The sequence below is a fragment of the Amphiprion ocellaris genome, chromosome 11, assembly GCF_022539595.1.
Source record: "Amphiprion ocellaris isolate individual 3 ecotype Okinawa chromosome 11, ASM2253959v1, whole genome shotgun sequence".
Classification (NCBI taxonomy): Eukaryota; Metazoa; Chordata; class Actinopteri; family Pomacentridae; genus Amphiprion; species Amphiprion ocellaris.
This window is the reverse complement of record NC_072776.1, coordinates 13,760,168-13,786,867: the sequence shown is the minus strand read 5'-3', so window position 1 is coordinate 13,786,867 and position 26,700 is coordinate 13,760,168. Positions and strand designations below refer to the sequence as shown.

Genomic DNA, 26,700 nt, shown 5'->3' with positions numbered 1-26,700 from the left:
AATCAAGAGCTGGAATCAAAGTTTGCTTCATAACTATCTTTCAAGGGTGTAATGGAGCTATATTTTTTCTTCAATCTTGATCTGTTTCAGCTTTTTTTGTTGCTGGATGGATGTTTCTTTTTAGGTGTTTCTGTAGCAACTATGAAAAAATGAATTACTTCACAAAGTTGCATCTTTCTTCATCTTTAGTCTTTTTTTCCAAGTCCTCCAAAAAATACAAGAGTGAAGTGAGGTAATGATTTCTTTTTAAGGCATTTTCACTCCCTAAAGCAGTTTTCTCTGATAGTCTTTTCTCACAGTTTAATACAGTTTATATAAAGAGCGCCCCTTTACCAGAAAATAGTAAAATCCCCCCACAGTATTAGCAGAAATCAGCTCTTGATTACAAAGCTTTGTAAGATGGATACTTTCTTGGAGGTGACAGACTTACCCTCAGTCACATTGCAGGCTCTGGTGTACAGATCTAGGATCTTTTTCCTTCGACTCTGTAGCATCTGTGTGGTAAAAAGCCAAACAGACGAAAATAGCATTATGAGCCTTCCAGATGATGAAGAACCCAGAATCTGTTCATAATCTGAAAAGCTTCATCTTCCTACCCCTGGAGTTTTATTGTTGTTATTGACTGCGTTCACACTGCTGATGTGGTTGCTGCCGGCGATGTGGTTGACGTTGTTGATGTGGTTGGGACTCGGGAGGTTATTGGCCTGGCCGGGTGCAACGGCACCGCTGCCATTGCAGGCCCGGCCGCGGTCCAAGAGCCCCAGAGAGAGCAGGCAGAGGTCAGGTTTGTTGCCCAGGTTGACGAGGCAAAGGTTGGGGTTGGGGTTAGTGGTCTCGGCTGATCCCTGTTTATCTGATGCCGCCTCCTCGTCGCTGTCGATGCTGCGGCTCAGCAGCTGCTCGTTCTCTGACGACGCATCATTTTCACTGCAAATACAAACCATACAACATATATCACTGCTTTCAGTATTGGCAAAATTATTGAAAATGTGAATGGCTTCAAATATTTTGCCAAAGAAGGTACACGGCTATCAAACAAATATGCAGTCTGAGTATTGATTGCATGCAAAGTTTTGGGCAAATGTTTGTTCGTATTCCACCGGTTAGTTTCCACAGTCATACAGAGGCTCTAAGCAGCACTCAAGAACGTTAATGTTTCAAATTAGCTACGTAAGATCTACATTTTAGGACACATACTGTATGCTAAACTTTGATTTATTTTAGACTTTTCAGAAATACAGTTAGCTTTCTTAAAAGGAAGCAGTTGTGCAGTCATTTAGGCCATTTACTTGCCCCTCTGTAGCTCACTAAATAACACTTTCTTGTTTGTTTAAGCCTTAAAAAGTGATTGTGGTTGGTGCCATCGTCACCGTTTCCCATTTCTAGTTTCCTATGATGAGCTACTATATCTTTACATTTATTTTACAGATTGATAAGTAACTCTTGCCAAAAAAAAAAAAAAAATAGACCAGGCCTAGGTAAGATTTATTGAAGGGCTGTTGCACTGAACTATAGTTTTAGATAAATAACCTGGCAGCTGAGAGAATACCTCAGTTTCCTCACACTGTGAACGCATAACCATAATTTGCACTACATATGTAAATGGCGACAGGCAATACACACAGAATGACTTGTGTCTTTGCGAACAGGAACTCTGACAAATGAAAGTAAACCAAAGAGAAGAATGCTGTTTTGTTGCCACGGCTGCTGATGTTTCTAAGCAGTTCCTGTGATTGACTGAAATAGCCCTGCATTTTACAACATGATACCATATAATATCACTTCATTACCCGTCCTCTCCCTCTCTCTGCCTGCTCCGGATTTTCTCACAAAAAGCACCTTGTTGACAGAGATGCTCAAGAGAATGCCATTGTTTCAAAGTCCCATGCTCTTTTTCCTGAACACACACACAAAATGGCATTGTTTCCCAGACATGTAACACCCACTCTGGCAGCTAATGCAGTGAGTTAGCACATCCTCTGGCATGCTGCTGTACCACACTATTTACCACTATTGATGCTGAGGACTGTGTGTGTGTGTGTGTGCATGCATATGTGTATCTACTCTCTAATTTGCACCTCTTCCATTATATATTGAGACAACGTATCAATCTAAGCGTGCTTCTTACAAGCGTTATAATGTTTGAGCACAGAGATCGCTGTAGGTTTGTGTGCAGGACTGAATGCTATCATGTGTTTCCACACTTCCCTCTGCACGTTGGCCACCATCTATAAAGCGGCATTGTCTCGACTCGAGGGAGGAGATGTATTCTGTAAGAAGACGGCGAACAAACCGTCATTCTTTTGTTGTCTGCCAGGACATGCTTTCACCTGGTGGTGGTTTTAGGTGAAGCCTGGAATAAATACCCCTATCCGTCCTGACAACTACCCCCTCTGTCCGTCTCTCGGAGCTTGAGAAGCTTCAAGGCTCATCTGTGCGACCTCATACCCAAACCGAACCCACCTCTCTGCCTGCTCCAAAGCCACATAATGGCTCTCTGCTTCATTAAAAACAACAAACTGAACTTGTTTTGTACATTACGCATATACATATAGATACAGGAGGGGAAAAAAGGCCCAGCAGCAGTGATACTACAACTGCAGCGACTTGTTCTGTGGTGGCTTAATTATGGGCAGATGGTAAAAAAAAAAAAATAAGATGAAAGATTCTTTCTGCTGGGTAGAGTCTTTGCGACGCCATGTATGAAAACACACACACACACACACCCATAACACACTCTGAGATCACTGTGTGTGTGTGTGTGTGTGTGTGTGCGTGTGTGTGCGTGTGTGTGCGTGTGTGTGCGTGTGTGTGCGTGTGTGTGCGTGTGTGTGTGTGTGCTTTTCATTTTTTACTTTTTGTGATAAGCACACGCACATAAAGATAGCTTGTGTTTGAGTAACATATAAAATAGTCATTTTAATCATTTTTTTAAACAAATCTGATTAACTTCTAGTTTCCTAAAAGTGAAGAACAATTTTTTCTTTGTTATGCACACAATCGGCCACAGCAATTCAAACCACTGAAAGGTGAGGTGTTGGTTATCTCATTACGATGTAATGTTCTGCTGTGAAATCTTGGGTCCTAGCATTTATGTGGATGTCACTTTGACATGTACCACCTAAATATTGTTTCTGTCTAAGCACAGCAACCATGGCAACAGCAATCCTCAACCACAGCAGCCTCCCCAAGAAAGACAATGTGCCCCACTACACTGCTAAAACTGCTCAGAAATGGCTCAAGGAACACGACAAAGAGTCCAAGGACTTGATCAGGCTTTCATATTTCCCAAAGGATCTACTGCCAAAGTCAATCAGCACACCCCCAGAGGTTATATATCCATTCCCTGAGCTGTTTTGTTGCAGTAAGAAGGACCTGCACAACTTGGACTGTTGGTTAGACGAAAAAGAACATCTGAAGACTTTGGCCAGCTGGAAATTATTAGATGAATTTTCACTGTTTACAGACATTTCATAGAGAAATAATTTATGGAGAAAATAATTACATGTGTAATTAATGTGCAGTAACAGTTCAACCTATGTATCAAACATATCTAAAGGTTGTTCGACCATTTTCTAGTTTCTAAAACTTCTTTTAAGTTACTGGCGCAGCTAAAAATGGTTGGTGGTTGAGACAAAGGCGAACAAGTTATTCTTAAACCTTCTGTCCAACTCAGTCATTTCAGTCTCACTCAAAGCCTTCTTCTGCACCTAGTCTTAATTTTGAAGTATCATATCCGCCAGTAGGAATCTTATTTTGTGTCCTTTATGTTTCACTATTGCTGAGCTCACAGCATGCTGCATGTCAGCTCATATCAAACCATGCATGCAGACTTCTGCTGCTTAGACCCATAAGCTGCCTGGATTTTACCAGTAATCACTGAAAATCTTCTTATTTTGACTGATCCAATTTGTTCACACAGATAGCAGGAGGCTGGTGCAGCCGACTGAGAATCAGAGGTTTCTCTCACCTTTTCACCGTCTTCTGAGGAGGAGCTTTCAGTTTGTCAAACTCATCTTTCTCTGCGTAGATCACCACATTGTCTAAGAGAGTGGAAGAGAGAGACATACAGGTTTACAGGGGAGCTTCTTAATGCATATTAGAAGTAAAACACAGAGGAGGCAGTAATAATAATACATTAAATTTTACTATAATTACTCAAATGGAGGCGAGTGTGGGCACAAGTGGTAATTACAGGACAGCAGATGGAATTTTACTTCATTTTTCAAGATTCTCTTGAGCATTCAGTGCTATTTCCTATGAAATGTACATAACATCACCTTAATTATTGGTGATGTGTCATTTTGGCAAATCCCAAAATATCCTCCACAAAAATATATTCTGAAAACACAAGTTTTGCAAAAATCACAATCCTTTTTTTTGTGTGACGAATACCACATTAAAAGATCTCAAATCCAGTTTTGTGACTTTGGATCTTTTGTCGCTAAGCAAGACTGCATTACTTCTACATTTGTTATTAGATGTTGCCATTAGTTAGAACACACAAAGGAGGATGGATTAGTGAGGCTAAAAGACTTTTCAAACAGAGGAACTGCAGTTGGAACAATGAATAAAATGATTACACTGAGTATTATGTTAAATTGCACTTACATCATGGATACTGATGGGGATAGACAGTGTAATGAGTGAATACCTAAGTGGAACAAATGCCACGCTGTGTGTGTGTGTGTGCGTGCGTGCGTGCGTGCGTGCGTGCGTGCGTGCGTGCGTGCGTGCGTGCGTGCGTGCGTGCGTGTGTGTGTGAGAGTGTGTGTGTGAGAGTGTGAATCAAAGCGCCTGTGTCTTTCATCTCACAGCCTTATTAAGTCAGTGTCTGCATGAGTGACAGCAGCTCCGGTAGAGCTCCAAGCAACGGGCTTCTCTCCCACATACACACACCAGTCATCCAAAGTGCACTTAGAGACACAAACACACACACACACACACACACACACACACACACCGGCACAGCCCCTTATGATAACCAAACATTAACTTAACAATGCAGACATTTATTTTAAATAATGCTCTAACCACTCTATTATGCTTTTTAGCTATTGCATTTTTAAGTAATAATGTGTCTGTGGCCATGGGTGCCGTTTGTGTGTTTGTGTGTGTGTGTGTGTGTGTGTGTGTGTGTGTGTGTGTGTGTGTGTGTGTGTGTGTGTGTGTGTGTGTGTGTGTGTGTGTGTGTGTGTGTGTGTGTGTGTGTGTGTGTGTGTGTGTGTGTGTGTGTGTGCGTTCTCATTCACACCACATGTAAGTGGTTAGTCAGTCAGTCTGGGAGTGAAATTGAACAGAGCATCATTGTCAGCAGAAATGGCGCCTAAAGCAACGTATGGCTTTAGCTTTGGAAGCTTCACATTCCACCATGATATACTCATCACACTGCACATCTGTCAGCCTCCACACACACACAGAGTGCACAAGCACACACTTGCATTTGCATACATTATGCTGCAGGTCATAAATATGCACATACATACTAGACTGACACATAGAGCCAATAATGTATTAACATTCAGATGTGATTCGGTCAGATGTGATGAGACGGTTGTTTCATGACATATTTAATGTACACTTGGTCCGAACTGCGATTTTGTAGGGCAGATCTTAACATGTGTTCACACACAAATGCTACTCTGGAAAATCTGCACTGAGAAAAGTGGAATTACGGAGGAAACTGTTTTTACTGTGGCACCGTTGCAAAAAGATATGCAATTTGCAGCTTCGATTTAACAGAAAAATCATTACCTGCTGAGCCCAAAGCACTACAGGAAAGCTTTGGATAATGCTGTTGTGGATGGAAGCTCGTCCACAGGTAACATTCAGTGTTTGGTCCAACAATTAAGTCAATCATACGTGAATCAAGATGTGAAAGGATTTTGCTGCCGGGTTTAGGGAAAATTATATATATACAAATATAGTATATGTTTAGTTAATAACTGCTGGGTGGTATCTGTTCACGCTTCAGCTGACTGTCACACACACTGACTATTTTGTTGTCATTTTATAGTCGTTAAAGCTAACAGTGGAAAAACTAAAACTAATTATAGCTTGTTTTGTTACTATAATTATGTAGCTTTATGTGTCCTTGAAGTATTTGGAGTGGATTTTTGAGTTTAGTTTGACCTCAGTAGCAGTTTAAACTGCGTCAGTTGTTTCGTATATATTTTAAAACTGTGCAGCATGCAAGTGGTGTTTATGGAAACACCGTAATGATCAGTTAGTGAGCGTTCCCCGTTTATTTTCACAGAAATGAAAACACTAAGAGAGTTGGCGAGGAAAAACACAAAGAACGGTCTCTAACGTCACCAAACTGATGTCTGTTCATAGTTTTCTTTGTTTCTCCAATTTATCATTGTTTTTACAGGCTATAGGAAACACTTTGGATGTATTGTCATACTTTTGGAATTACAAGAGCAGTATCACATGCGTGTATTCTGTGTGATCTCAAAAAGTAGCCACACAGTGTAATAACAACACAGGAATTACAGCTACTTCTCTTCTCAATTTATCAAGTTGCAGTTTCACAATCATATTGTTGGTAGTAAAGGCCTTGAAGGAATTCAGTGAGTGGTACTGAAGGTCAGTAAAGCTGATTCTGACAAAGTCGTATCAATGATAGTAGACAATACTTCAAATACAGATGTTCCTGCAAAGAAGCTGCAAATTCTAAAACATCAAAGCTTCACAAGTATCTTCAACCTGCCAGTGCAGAGGACCTTTACTGTCACCAGTTTCCAGGCTGACACCAAAAACTTGTGTCACTGAGTCAGTATGCAACAAAATGTGAAATATAGTCACACTCATCCCTTCTGTTCCTGAGCTGTGGTGTTGAACAGCCAGAGAAGTGCTTTTGCAGAATATTATGGTGTCACAGTAAAGCTGCCCTTTGACTTTTTGTATGTTTAAAGTCACCACTTCATTATTTTATCCTATTAGACGTAATATGAATATGAATTCTTGAGTTATAGCATGCTTCACGATGTTACATTGACCGTGACCTTTGACTACCAAATTCAAATCAGCTCATTCTGAAGTCAATGTGGATGATTGTGCCAAATTTGAAGACTTTTCCTCAAGGCGTTTCTGAGATATGTTCACGAGAATAGGACGGAGAACCCAAGAGCATAGTGCTTTTGTCCTTTGCTGTCACAAGCGCAGAGGCATAAAAAGCTATTTCCATGGGTGGTCTTTTAAGATGTAAACCAAATTAGTGGCACTTTTGTTAGCACATTTTTTGGTGGCACATTTTTGTGTGTTTTTGCATTTAAATACCATAACTTGTTTTCAGAAACTTGATCAAAGCCCTTATCCAGGACAGGAATACGTGTTAAAAGTGCAGCACCAGTCGTGCATGTGGATAATGTTGGCATCACGAATGCAGTTATATGGTTAACAAGATAACTTATGTTCCATGTAAACATCACAATCAGAATATAATCAAAAGCAGGTACACGTAAATTAATTAGCTGAACAAGTACAGATCTACGGAATACAAACGGTACAAACTGTGTGAGTCGATAATAGCGGAGTTTGTTTGTGTGTGTCCTGTCTCACCTGGGACGTCTTTCTTGTCTTCCTGTTTGTTGGTCTGAGCCTCCACTGCTTTCACAACTTGTCCAGAACAACATGCTGCACACACACACACATATGAAGTGTCATGAAACACAAGAAATTGCACCTTTAAGATGAGATGATGAGGACGATGATGAGTGTGTTTGTGTCTGTACATGTGTCCTACCCTGACCACTTGGTTTGGCCTTCAGGATGTAAAACATGATGATGAGAACGATGGCGATGGCCATGATGAAAATCGTTGACATGGCAATAATGAGAGCTGTTGCTAGGTGGCCCTGTCCCGCAGAGACTGAAAAATGGAGGCAACAATGTAAAGTGTTATGTGCGTGTGTGGGAGAAAGGACAAAGAAAGCAGATAAAGAATGAGGGTGATGGATGAAGGCAGATGAAGCCTGTGTGTATGTTTTTGATCTTGTGTCTAGATACCTTTATCTGGATGAGGGAACACAGTCGTGCTGCCAGGGTCAATTAGAGGTTTTCCTTTTGGCTTGATGCTTTGTGTGCCTGTAAAAAACACACACACAAAGATTCAGTCCTAATTCATTAAAAGAGGATGTATTAGTGGAAATATTTTTGCCCTGCTGAGTTACTACTAAGTACTGCTATTAGAGGGTAACACACACTCCTATATGTGGTCAGGTACTGGTTTACTTTTGTTGCATTCAATTTTCCACACTCGTGTGTTTGATTAATTTTAAACCTTTGATGCAGTGAAGTCAGTCTGATGTAAAACAACATCAAAAACCTGCAACTACAAAGTAAATGTAATTTTTTTTCCCGCATAAAAAGTACAAAAAATACAGTTGTGAAATTTAACAAATTCACAAATATTTCGTTTTTGCTTGTTAAAACTGTTAAATTCAATTTCGATTTGTAAATATATTTCTAATACGCAATCAATGACAGTTAACAGCAGAAGTATTACTAAATGAGATATATCTTGAGTATATGCAAGAGAACACGAAAACAAAAATGCTCAGAGTGAATTTTCATTTGTGCATAATATCAATAACCACTCTAAATTAGTCCAATAGATGCACATAATAGTTACATATTAATTATTGAAAACAGTGACAATTACTGTAGAAGCTGGAATAAAACATTAATTATTAGAAACAGGCCACCATAACAGAGACTTCTGTAGCGGTTAATGGCTTCTGATCAGTGTTCATGTACAGGAATTTAATCCATACTTAATAAGACAGCATTCCTGGAGCCATATGGTGGAAGGAGAACATGAAATACTGTGTCAAACCTACGATATCTGCCTCTGGAGTGTTTCTCACACAGTTTGACAATCTGTAAAAGGTAAATCCATTAATTTAAAGGGTGGAAATACTCTTTAGCACTGAAGATATTTGAAATCTTATGTTTGATTATTAAAATTACTAATAGATGTTTGCAATTTGAAAGCAATGCTAATTTTAAGATTTTTTTACATGAAATTATGTAATGAAACCCCAACAAATGTAAATATCTGTCAATAAACATTACAATGCCAAAAACATACACATGATCTTTTTTGTGAGATAGTTACTTTCCATTATTCTCCACTATTTTTCTTGAACCCCAGCTGCCAGAACACTATAGCTTTTTAACAATGAGGTAATTTTTTTATTTCCAGTGTGTGCCAATTTTGATTAAAGTAATAATTTACCGCTTTCATTACAAAGCTATTTCTTTACTGTAAATATGGAGCTACCACCAGCAGCCTGTTGATGATTTTAGCAAAAAGACTGGAAACGGGAGGAAACATCTTGCCTGGCTCTGTCCTCAGTACAAATTAGGCAAACGTGTTCTAACACACAGTACATACAAGATATAACATGTAAATTAATTAGCTCTACAGACACACAGAAATAGCTGTTGCTGTCTTTTGACAGAACAAGTCTAGATTTTATATTTGTTACCAATCTTTCTGCTAAGCTAAAATACCAGGCTACGGTCTAATAGATGGGATATATCTTCTCATTTAAATCTCAATGCAAAGCAAGTAATGCAAAAAAAAAAATCTAAAAAGTTTTATTTTAGAGTTGGATGTACATTTTATCATCCTTTTCTTCCCTTGCTCAAAGGGAAAATTGTATAAAAAGCTGCATGTTTTGACATTTCTTACTAGCAGAGTTCATTTACTGTCGGTGGCAGAGGATATCTTTTGGCATTACATTTTATTGATGTTTTTATTCCCCAATATTCTTGCATGACCTCATTTTACAAGCAGTAACATTTTACAAAAGTGAATCTTCCCCGCTAGCAGCAGATGAACTTCATCTCTCTCAGAACTTCTTTTGTGACAGCGAAGAAACTGTTATATCATAGTGGAAATAAACCAGCTTTCTGTCCAGATCCGTCTCTGCTCCCTATCTATAGCTCCCAATCCTGCCCCTTTTCTCCCCCTCTGTGTCTCTATTTCTGGATTATTCATCGACTGTTTTTCCTCTTTCCTAATGGAGGTGTAAACTCTTGGCAGCTCATAAATCAACTCTTTTAATCAGTCTTTCATTTCGCCACGTTGATATACTGGAGACCTCTTTGGCTGCTTCCTGTGGTCTCACAGCCTCATGTCATCACACACACACACACACACACACACACACACACACACACACACACACACACACACACCAGTGCCCTGTGGATGCAGACATTAACTCTGGGTATGCGTTTACACTCTCTGGATAAGGATATGAGCCTGAACTGGAATTCTGTTTAGAGTCTTGTGGTTTAATCTCTTAATCATGTCTCGAAGGCTGAACACACACTGCAAAAATGATAATTCTGCAGGGCAATCTGGATATTCAGGTCCAAAAAGACTGAGCGGCACAGTCTAAATATATCTATAAAACAAAGCGTTTTTGTCTGAGGTGAGAACCATGATACCTCTGAAGCAAAGGTGAACTTCTAATATGTCAAATTCTGCTATCGGCTCACGTCTCTGTTGAATGTGAAAATGTTATCTTGTTAAGTACTTAGGTGTATTTGCACCCACTTAGAAATGGCACCAAAAGTCAACAGAAATCAAAAGGCAGACATTGAGTGATGCTGACAGCGAACCTGCCAAAGAGTAGCATCAGCGCAAGCACAAACATGCTAATCATCTTTCTTTCTCATACCTGCCAAAGTTTTAATTATCACACAGAGATAGGCAGGAGCCAGGGTAATTTACAGATTACATGACAAGTGTCTGCCTGCCTTCACCCTAAGCAAGTAGATCTCCCAGCTTTCAGCTCCTTTTTTTAGTATTTACTGATGGGGGTCCATTATTGTGTATGTTATAAGTTCTGGCCTATAGGGGTTCAATTAAAAAATGCCTCATTTAACAGAAAGGGTGAAGTTAAGGTTAGAAGAAGTGTATTTTTTTTAATCTCTTATCCAGATAGTTAAACATATTTCAAAAAACTATGCTGCATCATCAACTTGATATAAATGATATGACCAGTTGTAGAAAATAATAGTGATTGCAACTGTAATAAGTTCGTTTAAGTTAAAACTAGGTAGTTTGCAAGCAGTGTTGGTTAAAATTTCAAAATGAGTAGGGTCCAACTATGTCTTTAAACAAGAAACGTGAATTTTGAAAGTATCTGTGAATGCAAAAAAATGGCTTAAAAAAAATCTGAAATAGTTTTTAATCAATATGAATACACAATAGAATTACTTGCTACACTCGCCAGTTTTTGCTGTGTTGCATCACTCAGCCGCTCTTACTTGAACTTCTTTACAGCATCATTCAATCACTCATTTCCATGCCTGGGAGAGACAATTAGGTTACTGTTGAAAAGCAACTGTTTATTCACACACACACACACACACACACACACACACACACACACACACACACACACACACACACACACACACACACACACACACACACACTGAAACACACACCCACACATATACGCTGCTGCTCCTACTTCACACCCTCTCCTCTGCAGGCCCAGGCTGCTTTTTGGGGTTTTCGTCTTTCAAAACATACTCATTAAATATGACACAATAACAATAAAATTTGTTTCCGGCCTCCTCAATTATACTCAAGGGGGGTTTTGAGCAATTATGGGCCCATAAATATCATTCCCATAACAGTGTGTATCAATGAGGGTCAAAAACACCGCTCAGATTCCGTTCCCTCATATATTTTTTTTTTGTCACATCTGGAGAAAACCCACAGAGGGCACAGCAGGACAATGAAAACCTCTGCTCATCGGTAGCAACACTCATCTCAAGTGTTCTTTTCCTGTTTCTGACTTTTCTTCTCTTAATGCATGAAAATGTGAAATGACATTGGAAGTCTATTGATTCTTCAGCCACTGGAAGTTGAATTTTCATTTACAGTGAGAAAGATTAAGTTTCAGCAATGATCTTTCAAACTAAATTGATTGACGTTGACATTTTTCTTGCCTGGAGACAGCCATCTACAGTAATGAAGTTTGATCATTTTCATTGTGCTTTTAACTGTATCTGAAGGCTTTTACAAGATGACAATTGACTCACACAAGCAAAGCCACATTACTTCTACAAAAGAGACATTATGCAACTGAACTGTTGAAAATTCAATTATGTGGAAGTGAAAAAATGCAATAAAATACAATAATCAGGCCCATTTTCAGTAATGTATCGTCACTCCTCACCAAAAACAAATGGGACTTCAAATGGTATGGCATTAAACTTGCTTACACATGATATAAGACGTACAAAAGCTTCTAAAAAAGATTTGAAAAGTATCTGCAAATCAAAGAACAAATGTCTGAACTTGCTAAGGAGCATTACAGGAAAATGCAACAGCCCAGAAGATTTCAGGTGTTGCAAGTGTAAAGAAATGTCTATAAGCAGTCGCAGCAACAGTTGGCGCCATGTTTGCGTGCACACATACGGATGCAGGAACAGTGTCAGATAATCAATGATGCAGTGACATTATTGATGAGCAGCCAAACACCCCTGTGGAGCCAGGGAAGAAGTGATTCAAGAAGAGGAGGGGAGTGAGTGTGTTTTGTATCCATTAGTGAGGCCCTCTGACAGGGGGAGGACAGTGACCAGAGGGTCTGAAGGAACTCAGCACAGCCTCTGACCTCCAGTCGTTTCCTCAAACAAAGTCTACGCTTTCAAAATGCATTACATCTGCTTTCAAGCAGTTCAAACCCACTTTATTTAGTTTCATTTCGACAGAAACTTTAACGTTCAGTAGCTTTTATTACAGCAGAAATTAACTGCATTTGGACTGAGAAAGCTGTGATGATAAATTTAATAAAGGAAACGGGGAATTCATAGTTGAAAGATGATGTTGAGGGGCGGAAGGAACTGCAGAGAAGCAAATGGAAAGTCATGGAGAGAGAAAAGACAAAAGAGAATTACATTACTTACATTCTTTGGTGTTGGGAGGTGCGTTCTGACAGGAGTGGCAGACCATCCCATAGAGGTTTCTGAGTCTGTTTTCCAACATGTAATACCTGGAAGATATAAAATACATGGTTTTAAACTAGAAACATGTTAGACTGTGTAACTAGAATACACTAGATGCAGTTAAGATGCATTGATTCTCAACTCTGATTTCACTATCACAATCTTTTATTCTCCCACAAAAAAGGTAGCAACATAAATACTGAATAGATTAAATCAGTTTTAAAGATTAAGCAAGAATTTTAAAATACAAACACAACAACTAAGTACTATCGGCAGGTGGGGCAGGTATGCAGGGTGTGAGGCCTCCCTACCTTCAAGACATACTGTACCTACACAGTACATAAATATGGGGAAGCAGCTGAGGTGAAAAGTTTGACTCGGTGAAGAAATGTACATAATTGATGGCCTGAAGGCACCAAACATTGCTTGGTACAGTTATGGCCCTGAGTCATGAAATGTCTAGAGAAGGAAAGGAGAGAGGGAAGTAACAAGCAGCCAAGCCTGTGAATGGCTGGTCGTCGCATTAAATCATTTAGGCTTGAGGGTATGAACAGGATATCTCAGTAAATACAGATAATTCTTCCAGCCGGCAGATAATTAACTGATGCCTTCATATGTCTGGATAAAGTCAAAACAACTTCAGTCTTGTGCTCACAGACACTAAAATGAGTTTAATGGACAGAAAAATGAGGAGACATTTGATTTGATTTTGTCGTGACTTAGCGTCTGGGACTATAGCCCCTGTTTAGGGTCACCTGCTCAGCCAGCTGAGCTATCTGGGTGCCCCTAGTAATGATATTTGAACTACAATTAACTATTTTTTATTCATTTACAGTATGTTAAAGACATTTCTTGTTCAATACTTGTTGTTCACGAAAAGTTATTTAAATGATTCAAAGATGCCCTTCTCCATTAGTTCTTATTTAAGATCAAACGGTGACATAAATGGACATTACTGATTGTATCCATTAGTTAGAGCGAAACAATACAAGAATAAACCAATAAGTAAAAACATGAAAAGTTGATATTTTGTGTGCATTTTGAAAAAAGGCCACAAATTAGCTGGAAGTCAGTAACATACAATCAAATTTTTCAGTGCATATTGCAACAGCAGAACTACTCAGAACTCCAAAAAATACATATATTATTTTCTCATATTAATGCATGGCTCAAACAGGATTCAGATTCCATCTGCTGGGTGAAAGTTCAGCACTCCTATGCCCCCTGCAGACTTCTGAACTCTTTATACTGTAATTGACTATAATCTCCCATCCTGGGCTAGATTTTCTCAAACTGAAAACACAGCCAAGTGGAGGAGCACAAGTCTAGTTTCCTCTCTCACCATTTGAATTAAAACATGCTGAACGGTTGGTATGGAATTTTTGTCCCAGTGACACCACAAAAATCCTGCCTATCCCAGCTTTAAATCCCAGTGAACTTGTTTACTGATGGCTTACAAATACTAATTATTTCATAATTTCATTTAACCGATGAATGACTCTAGAAACCAACATTTCTCTGTTGAGATACGGGCTTATACTGCACTTTATGGCAACTGTTCAGGCCTGTTCTGTTCAACACCGAACATGTATGGACTCTACTAGTGGCAGCGCACAACACCCACACACCTACAGAGCAGTGTATACAGCACTCAGTGTTTGTGCACTCACTTCTGTAAAAATCGCACTAATCAGAAGGAAAAACATCCTGACCGAGAGCCAAGAAAACTAAAGGACAGCAGAGCAGCATCCAGATTAATGACAGGACAAGGAGATTTCAACATTAAACTTCCTCTAATGGTCTGGGAGGATTCTTGAATGTCCCCGAATCGTGAATCTCTCATATTTATGGCAAATCCCTCAACGCCTACTTCATTATACAGTATATTGCTATATTTCCCACATTCAATCAAATATATCAGTTGAAATATGATTGAAGAAAAAAAATCTGAAACAAACAGTTTGGTGTTGACAGTGAGTCAACGTCTCCAGCGAAACAAGAGGAGAGACTGATTGATGATGCAAAGGACGAGGGAGAAAGAGGAGGAGGAGGGAGGAGAGGAAGGTCTGGGAACATTTAAATGTTCCTTATTGGTTTAATATGTTTATGTGACAGAGGCTGCATAGACTGCTGCCAAATGCAAATGGAGGAAGAGTGGGGGATTTAGTGTGTATCCTCACAAAGTGAAAGGATGTATTAAATTAAAGGGAGCAAGGCAGACTACTGACATGTCAGTTCAGAGCACAATCAGAAAAGTGTATGCATGCCGGATCAAAAATGTGAATATAATATGCAGTACATCTTTGTTTGATAGGAAATAGGTTCAGATTGTAATTATGTATATGCATGTATACACACAGATGAATTGTACTGAATATAATTTTTTGTTAAAAATATTAATTCTGAAGCTGAATTGAGGCACATCCTGCGGCAAATGTATCACAGGAGAAGGGTGCATATGCATGTTATTGTAAAGTGAGACGAGGGACACCAACCTGAACGTGTGGTTCACCCAGAAAAAAGTGCATCAGGCCAATTAAAATAAACACGCCTCATGTATCCACTTTGATCAGAATAGAGGGCTCCAGTCACAAAGACGTTCCACTTTCCATTCAGAACGACAGCTTGCGCCTAATGCAGTTTTTGACAGGCAAAAATCTGTGAATTTGAATCTGTACCTTTTCTCTGCATGCTGAACTGCTTGTTTTTACGTCAGGTAATTTATTTTGTCTTCTATTACTCAGTCACTCTCTACTGTTGTTGATGTATTGCTGAGGAGAAGATTCCAAGAGATTCTAAATCAAGTCAGGTGCTATAATTTCTGCAGAATTTTCTGGTGTTGGTGTACGTGTCACAACACATCTTGCAATGACTTTCTGTGAAGCATGTAATCAGGGATACTTTATATGGTTTTTATATGGCTTTATATGGTTTCTATAATACTCGTGCTCATCACTTATCATCATGTAACAAAAGGTAACGTCAGGGTGCCTTTAAAGGTACTCTGACCACTATTAGAGCCAAGGGCCAATTTTTTATGAGTGGGCCCATTTTTTGTCTGGTCTTCTGATAGCACATGCAGGTGATTTGATACACATACATGGCAAGTGAATCCCTCCCTTCATTGCACATATTTTTAAGACTACATATAAAAGAAAGAAACGTATAAACAGAGGCTGATTGTGCTGGATTTGGCAGCAAATACTTATGATGTGAGCTATCACACCTGATCATCAATGAACTGCAAATCACTTGAGGCTGCAATTAAAGCATTCCTTGTTTTGTCAAGATTTTCATGTGTGCATTTGGCTGCACTTACCTCATTATTAACATTCATATCATTGCCCTCTTCATCTCTGTCTGCTCAATCTCTCTCTCTCTCTGCCATGTGTTTCCGTGTGGTGTATGTTTTGCACTCCTTTTTGCTTAGCGTGACTGTTTATTACATACTGATGTTCTAATAATTAGAAATACGGTGAAGGTTTATAATATCATCGTAATATTTTGAGTTATAGTAGCAGTTTTTCTCAGTTACAGTGGGCTAAAGTAAATATTTTACAATGGAGAGCTCATTAAAATCCCATTTCTGAACTGCATGTAGGAGCTGTCCTTCACTTGCAGAGTGCAGCATCTAGAGGGCAGCACCACGCTCAGTCCAATAGCTGCCTTCACACGGTTTGTGTGTACACAACGCACAATGACAACCACGATACATTTTTTCACATTGTAAGTCTGGATCTAAATGTAAACAGAAGTGTTTTAAAGGGTCTTTTAAGCACAGTACTGAACCTGAAAGCTGGTTTAGTGCCCAAATCAAATTTATATGAGGTCACTTTCCAAGTTAGTGTCATAAAAACATTTTGTGTGCATGTTGGTGTGCTTTACCCTGGTAGACAGGGTCCACACTCTGCATCGCTGTCTGCAGTTCCTGGTATGCGGACAGTGGCTTTGTAGAAGGCATCACAGTCTTTATGGCGTCTGCAGATCTCATACTTTCCTTTGGAGTACTTCCCCTGTGGGCACGGCACACAGGCAAAGTCCTCATCCTTCACACCGTAGCCACAGGTCTGCAAAACACACACATAAATTCATAAAGCTGCATGCATACTTTCAACCACATGATAAATTGTAATTAATACATCTGACATAACGAAATATTAAATGAGCCTTCCAGATGATTCACAACTGCGGTGTGGACACACACATTCAAAAACACACATCTGTTTCTATCACTGTCCTTCGCAAATGTGGTATTACTCTTGAAATGGCAAAAGAATAATCTGATTAGTCACAGAGATCCCTGTGAGACTGTGTATACAGCTCTCGATGCCTGGTAGTGTTTAAGATGACCAACTCATCATTTTGTTTTCTTACATCGATCTCCTCCCATTTCTACATGGGTAATTCCTCTCAGCAGGGAGGCTGAACAGGCCACACACACTCCGACACATAGATACAAAAACACACTCTTTCTCTCTTTTTTTTGCTCCTTCTTTTATCTTTCATTTCCCTCTTCCTTTCATCTGTCTATTAAAACGAGCCTGTGCCTCATAGCTTTGGGCTACAGTAGACCCAGTCCTAAAGAAATCTAATATTCTTTCCCTTGTGTTTGACGTCCATAAGTCTCTGTGATTGTTTGATATAAAACTGCGCAGAGCTATCAGGCAGGATCTTGTCGCTTTGGGTTAAAGCTCACTTTGGGTCTTTTGTATTGCACCTCTGCTTCTGTTCCTTTACTCAGATTTACTCCAGAGTGATTGAAGGCTTCTTCGTTTTCAAAGCAAATTTGGCGCCTTTTTGAATTGTGTTCAGTATATAGGCCTTGGTGTGTAGGAGAAAGGGAGGTGGATAAAACCCAGATCTAAAAACAAGCTGGGGCTTTTCTGGCATTTTTGCCTTCACAACAAAGGCAAAAAGAAGTAAGGAAAATGCAGGGGGGAGAGTGAGAGAGTGATGGCATGTAACAAAGGTTTCAAGCAGAATCAAACCAGCGAAGCTGCGGTTCATGTTATGCATCTCAAACCACTGTATCTCAAGGGAACATAATCCTAATGCTGAGCAGCTTCAACACACGACGCAGGCCGACTTGAAACTTCAATACCCAGTTCTTTAATGTGTCCTCACCTCACCAGCACTTTCATCGCTCAGTAAAAGTTAGGAAATCGGAAATGTATGTCTGACTTGAGTGTTTACATTCATGTAAACTAGCATGGAAATCTGGATTCAAGATGGACATCAAAAGGGCTCTTGAATGCTTTTGTCACTGTGTGATGTGCTGTACAGTGTCTGTGTGAGTGTGTGTGGGCACGTACTTTCTGAAGTCTCTGTTGTGAAGAGGAACCCTATGGTTATCCCATGATTTAAAGTGTGCCAAAACACACACACATGCAAGGAAAGCTCAGGGAAATAGAAGAGTGCATGAATTACAGGTTGCAGCACCCAGAGGATCAGACCGGCAGGAGAAAGTGCAAAGAGGGGCTCTCATCTCACTGATTAAGCTTCTTTTTAAGTTCATGTTTCTATCGCTCACAAATTGCTAAATTACTCCTTATGATAGAGCTGCATTCTTATCAGATTGAGCTTCTCATTGGCATCTTTGATGGAGAAAGGCAAGCAGATCATTTGATTTGACAGGTTCAAACTCATCACATTGAGAGGGATGCTTACTAGAAGTATTGGGTAGCTTAAGGAAAGACGAGGCAGGAAGGAGTAGAGTACGGCAGAAAGGGGAAAAAACAAACAGTGGAATACTTGGCATTGCATGTGGATGTAAAGCAGACGAGGGAATAAGAAAGGAAGGAAGAAAAGAACCAAGGGTCTGGAGTGTTGTGATCGTTCCAATTCAAACATTCATCCATCCATCCACTTCATCCTGTGAAGGGCCGACACAACGAGAAAGACAAGCATGCACACTCGCACCTAAAGCCAATTTAGAATCATCAATTAACCTGACATGCGTCTTTGGACTGTGAGAGGAAGCCGGAGCACTCAACGAAAATCCACACAGGCACTGAGACAAGATGGAAACTCAGAAACAACAGAAAAGCCCCATGAGATTTGAACCTAGGACCCTGGAGGAGCTGTGAAGCAACAGTCCTAAACAATGTACATCCTGCTGCCTGCAAACATGGAAGAACTACACTTTTGTCCACTTGGAAGCAGTGAAACAAGCTGTGAACATTAAAATACCATCATGTTTTAATATGACAAACTTTATTCGCGCATTTTAGAGTCAGCCGTTTTAACCCCTGATAAATAAATTGCCACTTTAATGACTGAACGCTCGAATAACTCCGCCCACTAGTTTGTCTAACTTTGTCTTCCGGATGTTTGGTGCTGAGCAGGGAGCGCAGAGTGGGGTTTCTGTAACAGCTGCCTGCTGTGCCTGCAGTCAAAGTGACTACTGAAGCGCCCCATAGAGTTGAGGGGAGCTGCAGAGTTGGGTGGTTTGTGGGTTCATCCGTCACGCACAATTTGTGTCTGAGCGCTTGTCACTGGTTTGAGGTGGATGGCGCTCAGCTGGAAGAAACTGATATCACATGCTTCATGCACCCATCAAAATCAGAATATAAACAAAGGGGGTTGTTTGCTCGCTGTAAATCAAATCTAATCAAACCACACCCACACAGACTCGATAAAGCAGTTAAATGTTAAAGTCTATAAATATATATATTATCTGGAAGGTATTCGTTTTGCTTATTTAGTCATGATTAGGCTGTTAAAAATTCACATTGGAAACTAAGTCTTCAGGGTTTTCAGTGAAGTGTGAGATAAAACATTGTCCTGTTTTGCTCATTTACCTTCATTCAAGAAAAGCTCTGAAATTGACGTGATTCCTCTTGTTTTCTTAAATGTCAAACGTCCTTTTTAGTCATGCACTCCTTTCCATATATCTGATCATATCTGAATGTGTGAGTTTCATGTCTGAGTGAGCACCCTAGTCACTTTTCGGAAATAGCTGCAACGGCAATCTTACTAGGTCAGACATTAGTGTAGAAATTTATACGTGCACAAGTCTGAAAGGGCCTTAACAATGTAATTTTGGTGGTCGGGAGCTTTTCAGTGTATTCAACCTTTAAAATTTAGCTTTTAAGAACCTCAACTCCAGCTAACTGATTGGATAAGTTGAAGAATTATGTGGAATTTCCTCACGTTTGTGCAGGTTGATCCAGCTCTACTTTACCTAATATGTATAGTTTAAAGACCCTCCAAAATCTACAATCCACCACATCAAACTTGATGTAGACTGTACAAAAAGGAATATGAAAAATATCAAAAGTTTGCAGCACCCAAATAAATTACCGTGACTATCTTTCAGTCTGTTCACCCTTGAGTGCAGCTGTCTCTCTCAAGAGGGCGTGGCACCCTGCGGTGCCCACTGAAGCATTTACCTGCGCTCTGTTTACTTTGGCTGACGGCAGACTGACTGACGGAGGCAAAATCACTCTGTGACTACTGCAAGTTATTCACTGTAATGCTTGCCTTCACTTCGAAGTCAATGAGAGCAATAAACCATAAAGAAATTGTTCATTTGAATTTAGGCACCCTTCGCTGTGCAGCTATGTTTGCTTTCTGTGGGTTTGCGTGTGTGAGTGTATTGTGGGTGGTCTGAGGGAAACTGGCATATATGTTTATAATTTCAGTTTTTTGTGTTATTTGTCAGTTTTTACAATTTGATACTGAATTTCTAGATTTATCCTACTTCCTTTCACAAGTTCACCGCAACATTGTACTTAAAAATGTCCATGAAAATCTATTTAACTAATGTAATAAACAGGATTATGGTCTAAATGAATGATTATCGTGTGTGTGGGTGTACTCTCACCATATGCGGCTCCTGTCCTGGCTGGCACTGAGGGCAGGCCTGGCAGCTGTTACTGGTCTGGTTGAAGAACTCATACTCCCCACAGTCGGAATGCTCTGCACTAGCAAACATACAACACACCTGGATAGACAGAGAGACAGACAGGAGTAAGGGTCAGACAAAACTAAAAAAAACAACACAATTTCTTGTGAAAGCAAAACTGTCAGTCACATTAATGCAGTCCCACTCTTACAGCACTGCTGAGAGAAAATTGCTGAAAGGCACAGGAACAGTGAGCACCTAATCTAATCTGCTATAATTAAACAATATTATAAATCTAAAAATATATATTGAAACAAATGTGACTCGAGATGTTAAGGCGAAACTGTCTGGGGAGGGATCATTGCATTATAAGTGTGATAAATGATGACCTGCAAGAGAAATCCAGTTGATTTTTACTGAAGCTCCTACGATTATAATTGTGTCTCATTTAAAAATTTGCTGAACATAAACCGCTTTGCTCTAACCAGACATGGTAAAAAAAAAAATCCAGTTAAATGAAAAATGTTGTGCTCCCCAGAATAGCTGTGAAGTCAGTCATGTGACTTTTCAGCTTCTACATATGATTTAGACATTATAACTTTAATTTACTGCATAGACACATCTGAGTTCTCGCTACCTCTGTTCATATTTGTGCTGTATTTATAGAGTTGCAATACTTTATATTACAGTGAAAAATGAGCCCACAGTTTGTAAAAATGTGACAGGAGCAAAAAACGGCCAGAAATTGCTTTGGTTTCAGAGGGTTAGTGTTTGGGATTGAGACTCTATCGTCGGCTCTCCCTACAAGGACACACTGGGATCATTCTGCTCCCGTTTTGGTTATCAGCCCATTAAATGGCTGTTATCAGTCGTTATCACATCCATAGATATCATCAGTAGGTGAACTCCTCCAAGTTTAAGGAGGCCCAGTAGCCTGTTATCACCTCATTTAGTGGTTGTGGTGCTGTGTGTTTTCACTTACAAAGCTTAACAAAACTTCACAGTAGGAGGATGGATAGGGGGTCTGTTGACTTATCCTACCATAGAAACTAGAGAGATGACTGCTAAGTCCCATCTTGGACCTTTAAATTTCTATTATGTTTTACTTAAATCTTGTCAACTTGCGTTTTCAGCCACTGTTAAGTCGCGTTTAAGTTTAATCACCAAAATAACTTGTTTTGGCTTTTAAAAAAATGCATACTTTGGGTTAAAATATGTAAGTGATTTAATTACATTCACTGTTTTTGTATTTATTTGTGAATTTATCTGTATTCTTATTTTTATTTCAAAAATTAATAAAGTATTTCTCGAATATATATCATGATGCGAAAAGTAACACAAATATTTAAATATGAATCATTTCTATACATTTTTTTAACATAGGAAACTAGTATTATTCTATATTTTTAGATCTGGATCTCTATAAATGTATTTATTTAAAGCTTTTTAAAACATTCCCTTTTTAATCAAAGAGAAGCTGCAAACCTTTGTCTGGACAGTCAGCTCTAACAAGAAAAAAACTGTTTAATGTTTATTTTGTCTGATTTACAGACTGTGCAGAGTCCAAAATTAATTTGGGTTAATAGCTTCTATTACAGCTTTCCTTGTATTGATGAAATGTTAAAAAAAAAAAAAAAAAAAAAAAAAAAAAACACAAGTTAACAAAAACACAAGTTAACAGAATTTATATTTTTGCACTGTGGTCTTTCTTGATTGATTTTTTTTACTCCCATTGTTTTATTTTAATAATAAGGCAAACCTTCACATTACTATTGATCTATCTACAAGAAAAGTTGGAGAATTAGTTGATATTAAAGTAAAGTTTTCACCTAAATATACAGATATAACATATTATATATATAGTAAAAATACTGTATGCCATAAAAAAAGCTGCATCGTATCTAACATGCAGCTGGAAAATGCACCATTGTGCACATTTGCTTGTTCCTGTTTAAGATGGATGATGCTTGATTTATTCAGTAAAAGCAGCTGACGTAGGGGAGATCATTGTTAGCTGTGTGCATGTTACATGAGACTTTGCACAACACAAGCATTTGTCTGTGTGTGTGTGTGTGTGTGATTGTGCCTGTATTACTCATGTTGTAGGGACCCTTTGCCCTTTTAGAAGTTTAAATCAATACATTAAAAGGTGAAGACCTGGTTTAAGAGTGCAATTAGGTGTAAGGAAAGGTTAGGGCAGGGGTTAGTTGTAGTGCATTTACAGGGAATGAATGTAAGTCAATGTAATGTTCTCTAAAGTGGTGCAAATGTGCCTGTATGTGTGTGTGTGATGTGGCCTTGTGTCATTGTGGCTCACTGTAATAAGCAGCAGCTGGTATTTGTAGCTTTACCAACACACGTTGTCCTTTTCCAAACAAACTAACAGACTTTTAAAAATCATCTGCAGTCCAGTCTCCAAATGATGGAGAGAAAGTAAATGAGTGCATGACTAAGTCTCTCCATCTTCTTTCTATTGTTTTAATAACATCTTCCTCTCTCTCTCTTCCTCCTCACAACCGCCTCATGTCAGAAGACACAAGACGCTGTTTGAATAAATACACTTCCAGTGTGTGTATGTGTGTTTACACACGGTATGCGTGTGTGTATTTGAGTCCACTCATCACAGGCCGGATAATCTGTTAGTAATTTAATCCAGATCCAAAATAGACTGACCCTTAGTTTACACACCTGAAGCCCAGTCTGTGCAAATATAGTTCAGCAAACAATGATTTCATGCGCTCTCCATATGGGGCCAAATCTGAGCTTTTCATTTGGTAATAAAGACTTACCAAACATTGCCTTATGAAAAAAGAAAAAAAAAATAACAAAAGTAAATGATTCTGGACAACTGTATCATTTCAGTGATTTGTTTAGTTATAATCTCTCTTAAGACTGTCATTTAGAGGTGGGTTCTCATGAAAGTTTGCTCTTTTAGAAACAAATGTCCAAAATCAAAGTAGTAGAGGGCGAGATATTCAGACTTTTAGTCCCTAGTATGTGTCAAACACAGCACTGTCTCATCCTAAATCTCACCAAGTCATTTTGTAGCATAAGGAAAATAAACAGCAACTGAAAACTCAACAAGGTGCATAATATAATGAAAAAAAACAATCATTCCACATGGGACTCAAACATGCAACCCGGTATAATAAAAATGCATGTGAATAACAGGTTCAGTCACATCATGTGCTTTTAGTGTTAGCATCCTATTTAGACATGATGAATATACCCCTCCCCCTGACCTCAACCTTCTAACGTGGACTTTGTTGCTTTTTTTAAAGTGTAAAACTAAAGAAACTTCCGAGTCACATGATGTGGATGCAGTCCAACAGAAAATAATAGGCCAAGAAAACATAAACATCTCACAAAAAAATTACAATTTGTACTGTGGACCGGTGTCATTTTGATACATGTCTTTTTTTTAGGCCACTTCTGCTTCATAACTTTCCAATTCTGCACCTCCAGTTTGTAATATAGACATTCTGTAACAAAGAAATACCTGACTATAGTTAATCGAGTTGTGTAAAGCTCCTCCAGAGCCGCAGAAAAATTGTTCACAGCCTGACTAGTGTTCCTTTTTAAGAATAAACTAAATCTCATAAGTGTCTCAGTTTGTAACCAACAACAGAAGCATCCTAACCCTTTAAATCTTTATTTAAATTTTGGAGTCAGTGGAGACCTACTGAAAGCAATCAACTCGTGTGACACATATTTTTCACTGCTGGCAAGTCAACACATTTAAGGGTCACTGTAGGTATTTAGCAAGTAATTACTTGCAACCAGTGTTTACACATTGCTTATACAGTGTTCACTTTGTTTGTCTGTCATAATTATCTTCTCCTTTATATTTTTCCACAAGTGGAAAAACTGCACACAGCCAGCTATGTCACAATGAGCTTTGGAAAGATATTTGCTCATGCACCATAAAACACAGTGCAGACTTCTGCATGTCCAGCATCCCGTGGGTCCTACTGTTGTAAGCTCAGTTTATACTAGAATTTAGTAGAAACACAAGGGAAGTGTAAACACAAAAAAATCCACTTGGGAGTACCCTGTCTCCTATGTATTATACAATAATTTAAAAGGGAAAAATAATGGACTGTCAGTCATTTGTCTTTGTTCTACAGTCTAAACCTGGAGTGTATGTATATGGTTTTAAAATTTGTTTACTTCTGAGGTCACTGAATGGCAAATGTATCCAAATATCCCTAAGTGCTCCAGTGGTAGCCTGCAAAAAGAGAGGAAAGCAGCGGAGAGAGGGAGGGTAAGGTGGAGGGGCCTGTCGGGAAAAATGCCAGTGGGTTTCAACATCAAAGCAAGCTGAGAATCCCTAGATTCCAGGTCAGATTATAAAGGTATCTGCTCTCTGAAAAAAACTCGAGGGTTGACTAATTGGTGCAAGTGCTGCAGAGTTGTGCAAGCTGCTGGCACACAACACCACAAAGTCTGGAGGACGCAGTGCCAAGTATGGAGTTGATTGTGGCTGTGATTCCTAAGAGCTGGACTAATAAGGTTCCTGAGGGTCGGCATTAGAAATATGATGATGATTTTAGATTAAAGCTACTGCTTGACGATATTAAAGAGGGTATGAAAAGGAGACAGGAAGGAGGAAGTGAACAGAAGAAGACTAGATGCAGACAAAGATGAAGGCGGAGTAAAGTAAAAGTAAAGAAGTGGGAGGGTGTAGATAGTGTCAAATGAATTATAAAAGAGGCTGAATGGAAAACTTACTAATAACAAGGACAGAAAGATGGACTTCTTCTGTCCTCTCCTCTCTGACATTTTTGCGTCTTGTTACTGCGGGACAAGAGAGAAAGACAGACGGAAACAGTCATTAATCACTATATTCATACAAACATTTCCAGTATTCAAGCTCACAAAACTTCAATTATCAAACAGCAAAGTCATGAATCCCAGCATTCCTGCCAACAGTAGTGCTGTCAGTGTGTGTCTGTGTGTGTGTGTGGCCTCAATGAGTTCAGTGTCCTGTTAGCATCACGTCATTGCCTATAAACATGTAATAGCAACAGAAGAGCAAATGGAATTCTTCTGACTCATAACTACAGACACATATTTACACCAGCTTCCTCTGCTTCAACAAAGGTTGTTGTATCACTTATTTCCTTATATGCTTATTTCTTTGTTATGATTCAGTTGTGTTAGGATGGAGTGTTTGTCTTAAACCCAAGCTTGGCTGAAATGAAAGTAAAAAAAACAGCTTTCAGGCCCAATTTCACACCTGTTGATGCTGCTAAACAGCAGTTGTACGACTAATATTTTATGTCCCAAACTAACATAACAGCATAAATAATAATATATAATAAATTATACTAATAATTCTCATTCAGTTTATAGTATGTTCAAAATTATTTATTGAATGACTGGCTATTTCAGGTCCAACACGCACAGTGGCTGTGATTCTTAAGTTGACAGTAGGTGAAGCCTAATTAGAACATTGTGTGTTTGTTTTAGCAACCAAGCTCACAATTCTTTGCTCCCCTGCCCACAACTGTCTTTACAACTCTGGCAGGAAAACTAACAGGTTGTAAAAGCTGACAAGTCACTAAGTAAGAGAAGATTTTATTTGTCAAGTGATGGCTGTGTTTGGGTGCACTTTTAATGCTGTTGATAGCAACACGTCATAAAACGTGGTGCGTATTTCGTAATGTGTAAGCGCATGTTTATTTCTGCAGGAGTGTTTGCAAGAGCATGCCTGCGATTGTATTTTCTGTATGTTCGATCTGCAACGAGAATGCTGCATTTTGTGTGTGTGTTTGTGTATGTGTATGTGTGTGGCCTCTGATGGATGGCAGTGTGGATAGCGTGTGATTACTGCTGCTTCTGTCAGTTCCCTGAAACACTGAGGCTTCTTC

At 39.1% G+C, this 26,700-nt stretch overlaps 1 protein-coding gene across 1 annotated transcript in view; it reads right to left on the bottom strand.

Moving 5' to 3' along the window:
* The window catches only part of edar (ectodysplasin A receptor), a 40,726-nt gene that overhangs the window by 2,908 nt on the left and 11,118 nt on the right, over positions 1 to 26,700 (bottom strand). The window contains exons 2-11 of the mRNA XM_035956412.2: positions 25,559 to 25,624; positions 20,807 to 20,926; positions 16,867 to 17,048; positions 12,943 to 13,028; positions 8,011 to 8,088; positions 7,748 to 7,873; positions 7,564 to 7,638; positions 3,971 to 4,043; positions 597 to 927; positions 431 to 494 (exon numbers count right to left, since the gene is read on the bottom strand). Coding sequence (XP_035812305.2) covers positions 431 to 494; positions 597 to 927; positions 3,971 to 4,043; positions 7,564 to 7,638; positions 7,748 to 7,873; positions 8,011 to 8,088; positions 12,943 to 13,028; positions 16,867 to 17,048; positions 20,807 to 20,926; positions 25,559 to 25,609 — 1,186 coding nt within the window. The 5' untranslated portion in view covers positions 25,610 to 25,624. The remainder of the gene's footprint in view (positions 1 to 430; positions 495 to 596; positions 928 to 3,970; positions 4,044 to 7,563; positions 7,639 to 7,747; positions 7,874 to 8,010; positions 8,089 to 12,942; positions 13,029 to 16,866; positions 17,049 to 20,806; positions 20,927 to 25,558; positions 25,625 to 26,700) is intronic.